Source organism: Bufo gargarizans, chromosome 6 (assembly GCF_014858855.1).
Source record: "Bufo gargarizans isolate SCDJY-AF-19 chromosome 6, ASM1485885v1, whole genome shotgun sequence".
In the NCBI taxonomy this organism is placed as follows: domain Eukaryota; kingdom Metazoa; phylum Chordata; class Amphibia; order Anura; family Bufonidae; genus Bufo; species Bufo gargarizans.
Genome location: NC_058085.1, coordinates 350,414,703 through 350,428,150, shown reverse-complemented (window position 1 = coordinate 350,428,150; position 13,448 = coordinate 350,414,703). Strand labels below are relative to the sequence as shown.

The window sequence follows — 13,448 nt, the reverse complement described above, 5'->3', positions numbered from 1 at the left end:
CTCAAGTTGTAAGGTCCTATACAAAAGTTAGTTGTTCTACTTGAGAGTGATAAAAGACACTTGGAAGTTGAGAACCTGATGGAAAATTCTTAAAATTCATGTTCAAGTCCTACCACTAAGAACATAGAATTATAGGTAATTTTGGTGGGAGTGTAGCTGGCCAGCTAGGACCTGTCCTAGGTTGCTGGTATAGCTTATATGTTTATACAGCTAGACTTGCCAATAGCCTTAATACAGTTCCTATGTTTATGTGTTAAAGACAAAAGCAGAGTTTGGGACAACCCCTAGCAGGAGCTTCTAGAATCATTATTCACCAGAGACAGGAGCTGAAGAGACAGTCACTTAACTGAGAGTTGTGTTTTAATGGAAGCAGTGAGGCCAAAAGAGGTATTTAAAACAGTTATATAGTGTCCCTACTGTTAGTATAATGATTAAAACTGTATACTGAACCAGTTATGTGTGTTCACTTACAGTTCCACCAAATTCAATTGCAAATACAATTGCAAACTACAAATTGCAAGCTACAGTTGCAAACTGTGAACTACTTAACAACCATACAATTTTCAACTATACCAGATCACTAAACCAATCTGCAAATAGTTACTGCTAACTGCATAACTGCAAACCAAGTTTAGCCAGTAGAACTGTTAAATCTCAGACATACCTCTCAGAGAGATCATAAAGTGACAGTACAGATACTGAAGAGAGAAATATATCCACCATTTTATGTTGAATGACAAAAATTGAACAGTTGATATCTTTTCAACACATGTTTTGTACATGGACTATCTTCTGCGGAAGCGGCAGTGTTATATGAAGAAAAGTTGAAGTTAATGAAGAAGTTATTTCAAGCATTTGGTGTGCTCTTTAAACCTACTGTTTCCATAGAACGGCGCTAGAGGAATTACAGAGTAATAGTCTGGTTAGACAAAAAATTCAGAGATACCAAAATTCATCTAATGCCACCACGCAAAAGGCACTTCATAGTGCTGCGCCTGCCACAGTCATTGGATATCAATTTTCCAGCAGGCCAGTGTACTACAGGCCCCAAAAATTATGCATTTGGCGTACATAAAAGAACAAGTAAGTATGTGGTTGGAGGTAGATTACACGGTCATTGGATATCCATTTTACAGCAGGCCAGTGTACTACAGGACCCCAAAATTATGCATTCAGTGTACATAAAAGAACAAGTAAGTATGTGGCTGGAGGTAGATTACATGGTCATTGGATATTAATTTTCCAGCAGGCCAGTGAACTATAGGCCCCAAAAATTATGCATTCAGCGTACATAAAAGAACAAGTAAGTACAGATGGAACAGGGTTAGCACTCCAGCTCTTAACTCAAATTTCTTAACTCATCGCGTTATGTTGAGACAAAAGCCAAGTGTCACGACCCTTGGTCATGGTCGTGACTCCTTGGGTGCCGCATGCTGTTGCCCGCGGTTTGGGAGTTCGTCAACCGCAGCTGGGGCACTTAGTTGTTTGCCTCAGGTGCGGTTGCCGCGGACAACAAGTGTGCGTGCGGTTGCCCTTGGCAACGGGTTTTGTGTGAATGCCCGTTTGTATGTCTGTGTGCACTTTGTGTTGTTTGTTGTGCACGAGGTGATGTTTTATATGCACCTGGACTCCTCCCTTCACCTGCGGTTGTCCGCGGCAACGTCTGGCGATGTTTGCATGCTGTAGAAGTGTCTCGGCCTGTTGGCTGTTCTGGAGGACACGGTTGCCACGCATGCCGTTGCCGTCGGAGACAGGTGAGTGAGGTTGTGTGCTTTCCCCTTTATGTGAGTTTCCCTTCTGTGTTGCTGGAAGGGTTAACTCCCTTCCCAGTGTGTGTGACTTCACTGGGTGTGTGCTGATCGTTGGGTGGGGCCTCTTGGCCTATAAAGCCTCAGTCCCTGGCTGGGCTCAGTAGGTTGCTCTCAGCCATGCTGGCTGGAGCAGCCTCCTGTCTCCTCCATCTGCCTGGTGGGGACCATCCTTCTGGTCATAAACCTTTGTCAGTTTATTTTGTGTTTCATGGTGTTATCTAGGTGTGTGCGGGGTTATCTTGTTAGTGCAGCTTATGGTTTCCTGGTTTCCCTTGTATGTCTGGTGTGTGCTGTGTCCTTTATGTTGCTGTGGACATCAGCACTGGTTCATGGGTTCCAGGTTTGTGCGTCTGTGGCAGGTAAGTGCAGGACTAGTCTCACTTACCTGTCATTTCCATATGTCTGTTGATGTTCCCCCTGTGTTGCTTGGCCGTTGAGACTCCTGCTCCTCCGTGTCTAGGAGGAGCAGGTCGTCTTACTCTGTCCCCTAGTTCAGGGCCGACTTGAGGGCTTGTAGGGACTCTTAGGTTCCGGCGTATGAGCCCTCCTACCACCAAGGTCGGCTCATACAGACAGGAGACAGGGTCAGCGTAAGGGACGCTATAGGAGGTGACCTGCTCCCTAACTCTGTGGTCCCGGCCAAGTGGTAACCCTACCTTCTCCTGGCACCGCACGGCTGGGGGTTTTCCCCACCGCCAGCCGTGACACCAATAAAAAACTATTGAAGGTGTTTGCTTAGATTAGATAGCACAACTCAAAAATCTCCGAAAAAGTGTTAACTATGCTCCATCCGTATATGGCTGGAGGTCTATTAGATGGTCAATGAATATCAATGTTACTGAAGGCCAATACAAATAGAGGTCAAATACATATGTTTAAAAGAACTAAAAATATAAAATTGGATTAAAAACATGGCTAACAAAAACCCCACTCTTGAAAAAAAAACTAATGATAATAGTTGAAACACGTAGTCGTCACAGGTGTTGAATTCCTCCGAGGCCCAAAACATTAGGCATTAAACGGACAGAAAAGGCCTTTTATGCCGCTGTATTTACCTAAGACAGGGACCAATATTTGTTCTGAGTGGTGGCGGTTATTTGTGGGCTGGCATGAGGAAATTCAATTAAACGTGGTCATCACAGGTGTTAAATTCCTTCAAAATCCATGCCTCATTCATTTTTAGAAATGTGAGGTAGTGTACACTATTGTGAGCTTGGCGAGTGCGCTTATCAGTCACAATCCCCCCTGCTGCGCTGAATGTCCTTTCAGACAGGACACTGGACGAGGGGCAAGCTAAGAGTTCCATGGCAAATTGTGCCAGCTCTGGCCATAGGTCAAGCCTGCACACCCAGTAGTCCAGGGGTTCCTTGCTTCTCAGAGCGCCCACCCGATGTAGTTGGACACCTGTCCGTCTAGGCGTTCTGTGAGGCTTGATCCAGAGGGTGGCTGTCAATGGGTTGGCTGCAAGAATGATGTCTTCAAACCGCCCTATTCTTCTCTGTGAGTGGAAATTCATTTGCCAGCGCCCACAAAAGCAGAATGCAGCATTTCTCGAAGCAAGGCCAGGAAGTGCTGCATTCTGACATCCCTCTGTGATGCTGGTAACATGTCCGCCATTTTGTGTTTGTAGCAGGGTCTAAGTACATTGCCACCCAGTACTGGTCCTTGCCCTTTATGCTTTTTATATGGGGGTCTCTCTTCAAACACTGGAGCCTGAATGCCCCCATTTGGACTATACTGGAAGCGGCGGAGTGGCCTGGCTACTGTTCATTATCCAGGATAATGTCGTCCTTAGTCTTCTCCCCCTAGCCATGGACAACACCAGGGATACCAGAAATGTTAAAAGCATGCTCTTCTTGCTCCTCCTCTGCCCCGGGCACCATCCTCCTCTGACTCCTCTTCAGACTCCATGGCCGTGTAAGATCTTCTAAAATGGCCAGAGATTTTCCTGGCCTGCCGCAAGACGTCCTGGACCCCTGGGTATTTGGCAACGAATCACTGCATGACTAAGTTCAGGACGTGTGCTATGCACGACACGTGTCATTTTGCCCACTTTCAGAGCGCTCAGCAGATTGGCACCGTTGTCGCACCCACTTTACCAATTGTCAAATTGAGCGGGGTTAGCCACTGATTGGTCTGTGACCGCAAAGCTGAAAGGAGTGCAGGTCCAGTGTGCCTCTTGGCTTCCAGGCACAACAGCCACAGAAGAGCATGGCAACGTCTCACTTGGCACGTCGAAAAAGTTCTGGGGAGCTTGGGGGGCGCAGCGGAAGAGGCGGTAGCAGTGGAAAAGGAGGAGTCAGCCGAGGAGGAGACGGGGGATGGAGTAGGAGGAGGAAAAGAGGCAGGTCTGCATTCAATCCGTGGTGGTAAAACCAAATCCGCACGGGTGCCACGGGTTGCATGCTTGACGGCCGTCAGAAGGTTCACCCAGAGGGCATTAAAAGTTATGTACCTTCCCTGCTCGTGTTTGCTAGACCACAAGTCTGTGGTCAGATGTATCTTGGCACCAACAGTGTGTGCCAGATATACTTTCAATGCCGTTGAACATGGCTATATAGCTCCGGTATGCCCTTCTGGGAGAAACATTTCCTTCCAGGGACCTTCCATTGCGGTGTGCCAATGGCCACAAATTTTCTACAGGCCTCAGAGTCCACCAGTTTATATGGCAGTAGTTGGCGGGCTAGCAGTTCCGACAAGCCAGTGGTCAAGGCTGTTGGGCAAGAGGGTTATCCGGCGGCGTCATCATCTTTTTACACTCGAACATTTGGGCCACGGAAGTCTGCCTTTTGCCAGATGAATGCGACAACAGTACGATGAAAGGTGGAGTGGAGGATAAATGGGAAGAGAGAGAAGAAGGAGAAGAGGCAGGACGTGGAGCGCCTGGAGTGTGGCTTTGTGGGTTCTGACAGTGTTGCTCCCACTGGGCTCGGTTATGGGAGGCCAGGTGCCTTATTAAGGCGGTCGTCCCTAGGTGAGTGTTGGGCTTACCGTGACTTATGCGTTGACAGCACAGGCTTCAGATGGCAACACTATTGTCAGCAGCTGATACGTTTAAAAAAAAAGCCTACATGTGCCGGCGTCCTGGGAGCGTCAGATGTGACTGTGCATGGTGGATGGCTCGCTCCAGATACATTTGCATTCTGCTTTTTGGCTCCTGTGCACTACGAGTTCTGCCTGCTTCTCCTCTTTCTATCCCCTATCTTCTGCTCTGTCTCTCCCTCTGAACTCCCCTCCTCTTTCTCTCTTGTGGGCATCCACGTGACGTCCATTGACACGTCATAATCGTCACCTTCACCACCACTGACATTATAGATCTCGGAGTAGGCAGCATCAGCGGGGACCACTCTCCTTGGGCTGATCTGGGTACCTTCGTCAGACTGCTGGGTGGCGACCGTTGATACCTCCTCTTCCTGATCTGATGCCAAGAATGGCTGCACATCGGTAAGGTCTTAGAATGGATGGGAAAATAATTCCTCTGACTCAAGCGGAGGGGGTATGGTGGTGGTGTCTTTGGGGGTGCACACAGCAGAGAGTGAAGAGGGTGCAGATAGAGAGGATGAGGAGGTTGCAGAAGCGGGAGGCTGCGTGAGCCACTCAATCAAGGCTGGTGTGTCCTTTGACGTAATCGCACACACCTGCAACTTTTCACTTAGGCTCCGGCCTGGTGCACCTGCCCGACCCTTACCACCCCTGCGGAATGGCCTGCCTCTTCCTCTGCCTGTCATTTCCAAAATGACCCTGTGTCAAAAGTCCCTATAGAAGAGCAGTATTTGTGGAAGAAGGTATATCACATCCCCCTGCTTCAATCTGTTTTTTGGGGGGGCAACTGGTATATCACACCATTAGAAATTATTTGTTCCAATGGCGTTTGTCACTATCTGTAGCTGAGGTAACGCAGCAAAACTGCAAACCAATGCTGCACTACCCAAAAGCACTATATAGAAACTATATAATTGGTATATAACACCCCTGCTTCAATCAGTTTTTTTGAGGGGCAACTGGTATATCACACCAGTACAAATTATTTGTTCCAATGGCGTTTGTCACTATCTGTAGCTGAGGTAACGCAGCTAAACCGCAAACAAATGCTGCACTACATAAATGCACTATATAGAAAGTATATTATTGGTATATAACACCCCTGCTTCAATCAGTTTTTTGGGGGGCAGCTGGTATATCACACCAGTAGAAATTATTTGTTCCAATAGCGTTTATCTCTCTATCTAGCTGCGGTTTCTCAGCAGAACCGCACACAACTGCTGCACAATACAAATGCACTATAACAAACTTTCTATGTTAGAAAGTATATTCTAAGTATATTACACCCCTCAGTAAGTCACACCTATCGATAGTACACCTATACCAGTCCTTAAAAGGACTTTTGTGGCCCCATTAGCTAGTGTTTGGTGTCCCTAACAGTCTGTCCCTGCTCCACACAGCAACCTCTCCCTACACTGGCAAAAGACTGAATGTAAAATGGCGGCCAGATCAGGTTTATTTATAAGGTAGGGGGTATGTCCATGTGCTGAAACGTCTGAATTAGATGTCTTGTACCACCTGATGGATGTGTCATGGGTCACAGTTCTTCTCAATGTAAGATCTGTGTGATCATCAGGCCAATTTCTGTATGTAAACCTTCAAAATGTTGTTTTAATTTTCAGTTGGTTTAAAGATAATGATTCATTCAACCTATTTTTTCTTTTAAGCATTTTTGTTCATTTGGTTTATTTCCAGGATCTCACTTATTTGTTTAGTAACACAATTACAAAAAACAAAATGGCTGCACACCATTATATATATTTAAACAATAGCAGTGGCCTAACTAGAGTGTTATGGGCCTCAGTGCAAACTTTGGATCGGGCCCCCCCCCCCCCCATTTTTACAAAGAAGCGGCAGATTTTCTTACTAAGGGCTCTTTCCCATGCGTCTAGTCCTCTGCGTGAATGACAGCCAAGCCCTGTTCCAGACAGCAGAGACACAGAGCAGTAACATGATTGCTAATGCTCCATGCCTTTCTCTGATCTTTTTACTACAAAATCACGGTGAGATAAAGTTGTCACCGTGATTTTGTAGCAAAATGAGCAAAGAGAGGCTCAGAGCATTATCAATTATGTTACTGCTCCGTGTCTCGGCTGTCATTCACTCGGTGGACTAGCCGCACAGGATCTGCTCGTGTTAAAGAGCCCTAAGCCCAATGCATGGCTACACTCACCCAGTCCTAATAAAATCTGGTCCTACCTCATCCAGGGTGTCAGATGGCGTCGGCATGATGTCCGCTGGATCCAGAACAAGGTCCCTGTGGTGATAGAGAAAAAAAGAATAATCACATAAGGAAGGGATGGTTACTGCCCCTATGAAATCACCAGCAGGGGGCGCTGTGCTGGCCTGGTAGACTGAGCTATGCCAATGTATAGCAGGGTAATTTAGGACCTTTCCCCTAAGTGCTACCACACAGTACTAATGCTCACCTTGTGGTCCCTTCACAAAAGTTATGTCCTTCTTGTGGCCCCTCACAGCAGTTATGCCCACCTTTATTCCTGTCACAGTAGTTATGCCCAGATATGTGCCCCTCACATTAGTTATGCCAAATATGTGCCCCCTCACGGTAGTTATACCAAATATGTGCCCCCTCACGGTATGTATGCCAGATACAGTACAGACCAAAAGTTTGGACACACCTTCTCATTCAAAGAGTTTTCTTTATTTTCATGACTATGAAAATTGTAGTTTCACACTGAAGGGATCAAAACTATGAATTAACACATGTGGAATTATATACATAACAAAAAAGTGTGAAACAACTGAAAATATGTCATATTCTAGTTTCTTCAAAGTAGCCACCTTTTGCTTTGATTACTGCTTTGCACACTCTTTGCATTCTCTTGATGAGCTTCAAGAGGTAGTCACCTGAAATGGTTTTCACTTCACAGGTGTGCCCTGTCAGGTTTAATAAGTGAGATTTCTTGCCCCAATAAATGGGGTTGGGACCATCAGTTGCGTTGTGGAGAAGTCAGGTAGATACACAGCTGATAGTCCTACTGAATAGACAGTTAGAATTTGTATTATGGCAAGAAAAAAGCAGCTAAGTAAAGAAAAACGAGTGGCCATCATTACTTTAAGAAATGAAGGTCAGTCAGTCCGAAAAAGTGCTACAAAGAAACTGGCTCACATGCGGACCACCCCAGGAAAGGAAGACCAAGAGTCCCCTCTCCTGCGGAGGATAAGTTCATCCGATTTACCAGCCCAGGTTAACAGCAGCTCAGATTAGAGACCAGGTCAAAGCCACACAGAGTTCTAGCAGCAGACACATCTCTAGAACAACTGTTAAGAGGAGACTGTGTGAATCAGGCCTTCATGGTAGAATATCTGCTAGGAAACCACTGCTAAGGACAGGCAACAAGCAGAAGAGACTTGTTTGGGCTAAAGAACACAAGGAATGGACATTAGACCAGTGGAAATCTGTGCTTTGGTCTGATAAGTCCAAATTTGAGATCTTTGGTTCTTTGTGCGACGAGGAAAAGGTGAACGGATGGACTCTACATGCCTGGTTCCCACCGTGAAGCATGGAGGAGGAGGTGTGATGGTGTGGGGGTGCTTTGCTGGTGACACTGTTGAGGATTTATTAAAAATTGAAGGCATACTGAACCAGCATGGCTACCACAGCATCTTGCAGCGGCATCCGGTTTGCGTTTAGTTGGACCATCATTTATTTTTCAACAGGACAATGACCCCAAACACACCTTCAGGCTGTGTAAGGGCTATTTGACCATGAAGGAGAGTGATGGGGTGCTGCGCCAGATGACCTGGCCTCCACACCCCAAACCAATCGAGATGGTTTGGGGTGAGCTGGACCGCAGAGTGAAGGCAAAAGGCCCAACAAGTGCTAAGTATCTCTGGGAACTCCTTGAAGACTGCTGGAAGACCATTTCAGGTGACTACCTCTTGAAGCTCATCAAGAGAATGCCAAGAGTGTGCAAAGCAGTAATCAAAGCAAAAGGTGGCTACTTTGAAGAACCTAGAATATGACATATTTTCAGTTGTTTCACACTTTTTTGTTATGTATATAATTCCACGTGTGTTAATTCATAGTTTTGATGCCTTCATTGTGAATCTACAATTTTCATAGTCATGAAAATAAAGAAAACTCTTTGAATGAGAAGGTGTGTCCAAACTTTTGGTCTGTACTGTATGTGCCCCTCACAGTAGTTATGCCCAGATATGTGCCCCTCACAGTAGTTATGCCCAGATATGTGCCCCTCACAGTAGTTATGACCAGATATGTGCCCCCTTCACAGTAGTTATTACCAGATATGTGCCCCCTCACAGTAGTTATTATCAGATATGTGCCCCCTCACAGTAGTTATGCCCAGATATGTGCCCCTCACAGTGGATATGCCCAGATATGTGCCCGCTCACAGTAGTTATGCCAGATATGTGCCCCCTACAGTGGTTATGCCAGATTATGTGCCCCTCACATTAGATATGCCCACATATGTGCCCCTCACAGTGGTTATGCGGTTATGCCAGATTATGTGTCCCCCTCACAGTAGTTGATATATGTGCTTCCTCATAGTTATGCCTTTATATGTGGCCCCCTCACAGTAGTTATGGCAGATTAGGTGCCCCCTCAGTAGAGATGCCCACTTTTGTGCCCCCCCACTCTAGTTGTGCCCATCCCCCTTTGCCCCCAATCTGCAGAGTTAGGAAAAGAAAAAAAACACACATACTTACCCTCTTCCCTGATGTTGCTCTGCCACACTCACATCGCGCTGCTGGCTGTGCTGAACGCAGTTTCCCGGGCCTTCAGAGGTCCTCCCACAGCCAGCAGCCCGATGTGCGGCCAGCAGAGGGAGCGCTGGAGCTCCTGCTTCACTGATGATCTGAATACAGCCCGGCAGTGACAAGAACTGCAGGGCAGACTGTATGTGAGTGAGTGCGCGCTTCCCCCCTCTTCCTCCTCCCCCCTCTGCGCAAACCTCCCCCACCTTGCCTCATATTAACCAGCTCAGCTCCCCTAGCTTAAACGCCCTTAATGACCAGATCACTTTTTACAATTCTGCACTACACTACTTTCACGGTTTATTGCTCGGTCATACAACTTACCACCCAAATGAATTTTACCTCACTAATAGAGCTTTCATTTGGCGGTATTTCATTGCTGCTGACATTTTTTTTTTTTTTTTTAATTTAATTTTTTTTATTGAAGTCCAAAAAATACGCATTACACATAGAGGCCTAAGCCCCTCAATACCAGAATGAGTCAATAGAATCTCAAAGTGGTCACAATGGTAACAATGGTAACAATAGTAACAATAACGTCACTGGTCATTTCTTAGCGGCGCATACAGTAGCATATTCAACTACACATATCATGTTAGATTGAACTTTGACCGAAATGAGGTATCCTCGTATATAAAGATAAGTTGGTATGGGTGCAAAGGTGGAAGGGTGCAATTATTAAAGATGTGGGGCCTCAGACAAAGTTGGAGAATCGTCGTTGGAAGAATCAGGAGCCCAACCTATTGGATTTATAAATCCTGATCTGAAGTATGGATTCGGGGTTAATCGTTGTAGGCCCTATACGTTTTCCAATTTTTCCACACCTTCTTAAAATTTTGGTAGTTTCTCAATTCCCAGGAAGAGATTTCTTCGAATCTGTGAATTTGGTCAACCTTCACTAACCATTGGCTAACCGATGGGACTTCTGTAGAAAGCCACAGCTTCGGAATTAGGAATCTTGCTGCAGCAAGTAGGTGTTTTAAAAGTTCCCGGTTAGAGATCCTCTGATCAGGTGGAAATAGGTTCAGGAGTGCAATTTCTGGTGAAGGAACCAGATCTGTACCGCATATGTGGTTGGTTATTTGAAATAATCTCTCCCACCAAGCGTAAAGAGTGGGACAAGACCACCAAACATGCATGAAGGAGCCTCTGTCTGATAGGCATCTCCAACATTTATCGCATCCAGAGCTTGAGTATCTAGAAACGATATCTGGCGTCTTGTACCATCTAGACATAATCTTGTAACCGTTCTCTTGAATACGAACGCATCTAGAAGATTTATGGGGGGCTTGTAGAATGATGTCAATCTCCTTAGTATTGAAAGTACGTTCTAGATCCTTCTCCCATTGGCCTAAGTAGGAAGGCAGAACATTCGATGTGTTAGATCTAAATCTGCTGTAAAATTTCGATATAATTTTTTGTGGGTTATCTAACAGGCTTTCAAACCATGTCAGAGGTCTTATCAGGTCCCCAAGAGAAATGTAAAGGGAGAGATACGTTTTGATATAATATATTGGATTATTGAGCGTATGGAGAGGGGAGATTGCCAACAACGTTCTCAGTGTACCTAGCGAAGGAGGAGTATCATCTGTGAACAACTCCCTAAGTCTAATATCCAAATTCCTTAGATGTAAGGGGAGACTGTCTTGTAAGGTTTTAGGAGCAGTATGTAAAATGTCACCCACTCGAAGAAGTGGCGATGGGAAAGGAGTATGAAGGGTGGTAGATTGGAACCATTTCCAGGCATTGAAAGTAGCCTTGATCAAAGGAGTTATATCAGATGGGAAGGGGAGGGAACTTTTATGTCCTAGCATGAGGGCTTTAAAAGATGAGTTTACTAATGTTTGTTCCATCCGTACCCACGATTTATGAGGAGGGTTTCTCAGCCAATCTACGGCTCTAGCTAACAAAACCGCTTTTCCGTATAATTCGGGGTCCGGAAGTGCTATACCCCCCAAAGCTTTGGGTCTGTTTAGGGTCTTATACGATAATCAGGCTTTTTTCCCATTCCAAATAAAGGAACTGAATAAAGATCTAAGCGATGCGTAGTACGAGGAAGGAATAGGGATAGGGAGAACTTGAAGTAAATATGTCAGCTTAGGTAGAACTAGGGACATAAGCAAGTTTTTTCTTCCAAACCATGAAAGGATTGGTAGGTCAAGATTTTTAAGGGAGGTAGAAATATGGTTCAATAGGGGCAGGTAGTTTAAAGCGTATAATTGGGAAGGGTCTTTGTTAATCTTAACACCCAGGTAAGTTAAATGGGGGGTTGACCAGTTAAAGGGGGAGTTATGCTCCAGACGTTTAACTAGGGGGATCGAGAGGCCAGAATGTATAATTAGGGATTTACTGTGATTGACTTTAAAGTTGGAATATTTGCCAAATATATCTAAGTGGTGATAGATTTTGGGTAGGGCTACTGAAGGGTTACTTATCATCATCAGAAGGTCGTCGGCAAAGGCTGCCGTCTTGTGCTCCTGATCTCCGAGAGATATTCCCTTAATATCTCTGTCAGACCGGATGGATTGCAGAAGGGGTTCCATAGATAGGACGAAAAGAAGAGGGGATAAGGGACAACCCTGTCTAGTTCCATTAGAAATTAAAAACGGGGAGGAGATAACATTGTTGACTGAGATAGAGGCGGAAGCTCTTGAATACATGGCATCTATAACTGATATAAATGAAGTTGGGAATTTTTGTATAGAAAGGACCTCTCTCATAAAGGACCATTTGACCCTGTCAAAAGCCTTCTCAGCATCTGTGCTGAGAAGGACTAGGGGCAGCGATTTCTTCTTTGAATGGTAGAGGATGTTAAGAACTCTTGCGGTATTGTCCTTACCTTCTCTCCCCCTAACAAAGCCAGTCTGGTCTCTATGGATCATGGTGGGACGAACTGAATGCAAGTGTGCGCACAGGATCAGGCCTGATCGGTCAAACACTGCGTATTTTGTAGAGCCTATAGAACATGTCCTATTCTTGTCTGCAATCGCGCACAAGAAAAGGCATTTTCTTACTGGCAATGTGCGGATCCTCAAAATGCAGAAAGCACATTGCCGGTGTCTGTGTTTTGCAGATCCGCGGATCTGTTTGCTTCATGGATATACACCTGTGATTCTGAAGGTTTTAGTCTAAATTATTTGTTTAGTAGTTACTCTTTAATTACCAACTTTTCCTTCTGAAGGACACGGTAGTAGGCTCTTCAGGCCCTGGCTAAGTATTCAGAGGTGACATTTTCTGACAAAGGAGACATGACTGTGGCAGTCAATTTCAAATCGGGATTCCATGAGCAATTCCATGTGGACAAGAATAACCGTCTCCTACTCCAAAAGGCAACTCTATCTAATGTTCCTGGGGACTACACTGTGACATCAACGGGGAGTGGTTGTGTCTTTGTTCAGGTAAGCAGAAAGATACTCAACTCAACCTGAACTGAAAAATGTGTGGTTCCTATTATTGTAGTCATCATGTGGTGACCTTGAATTATCTTTCCTGATAATCTAAGGGTATATGTGTGCCTCAGGTTTCTTGCAAACAAACTTCTGTTTCTGTTAAAGACAAACCTAGACTATTAAAGGGAATCTGTCATCTATTTTGACCATATAAAACCGTTAACATAGCAATGTGCAATAAAGTACCTTCATTCCAGCATGTGTCCTCTTTCTTTTATTCAACTTTTCATTCAGATGAAAAGCGATTTTTCTGATATGCAAATTAAGTCTCAAGGTGCCCAGAGGGGCGTTATTACTCTGCTCTAGTGCCCAGTAACGCCCCCCTGCAGTGCCCAGCCCGCCTTTCTTCCAAGCCCAGCATGCCTCCTAAGAAATAAATGTACTCCCACATACTATAAACATACTA

General features: G+C 45.2%; 1 protein-coding gene across 1 annotated transcript in view; it reads left to right on the top strand.

The window, feature by feature from the left end:
* The window catches only part of LOC122942209 (alpha-2-macroglobulin-like protein 1), a 288,592-nt gene that overhangs the window by 226,374 nt on the left and 48,770 nt on the right, over positions 1-13,448 (top strand). Inside the window, exon 30 of the mRNA XM_044299708.1 lies at positions 12,788-12,991. Coding sequence (XP_044155643.1) covers positions 12,788-12,991 — 204 coding nt within the window. The remainder of the gene's footprint in view (positions 1-12,787; positions 12,992-13,448) is intronic.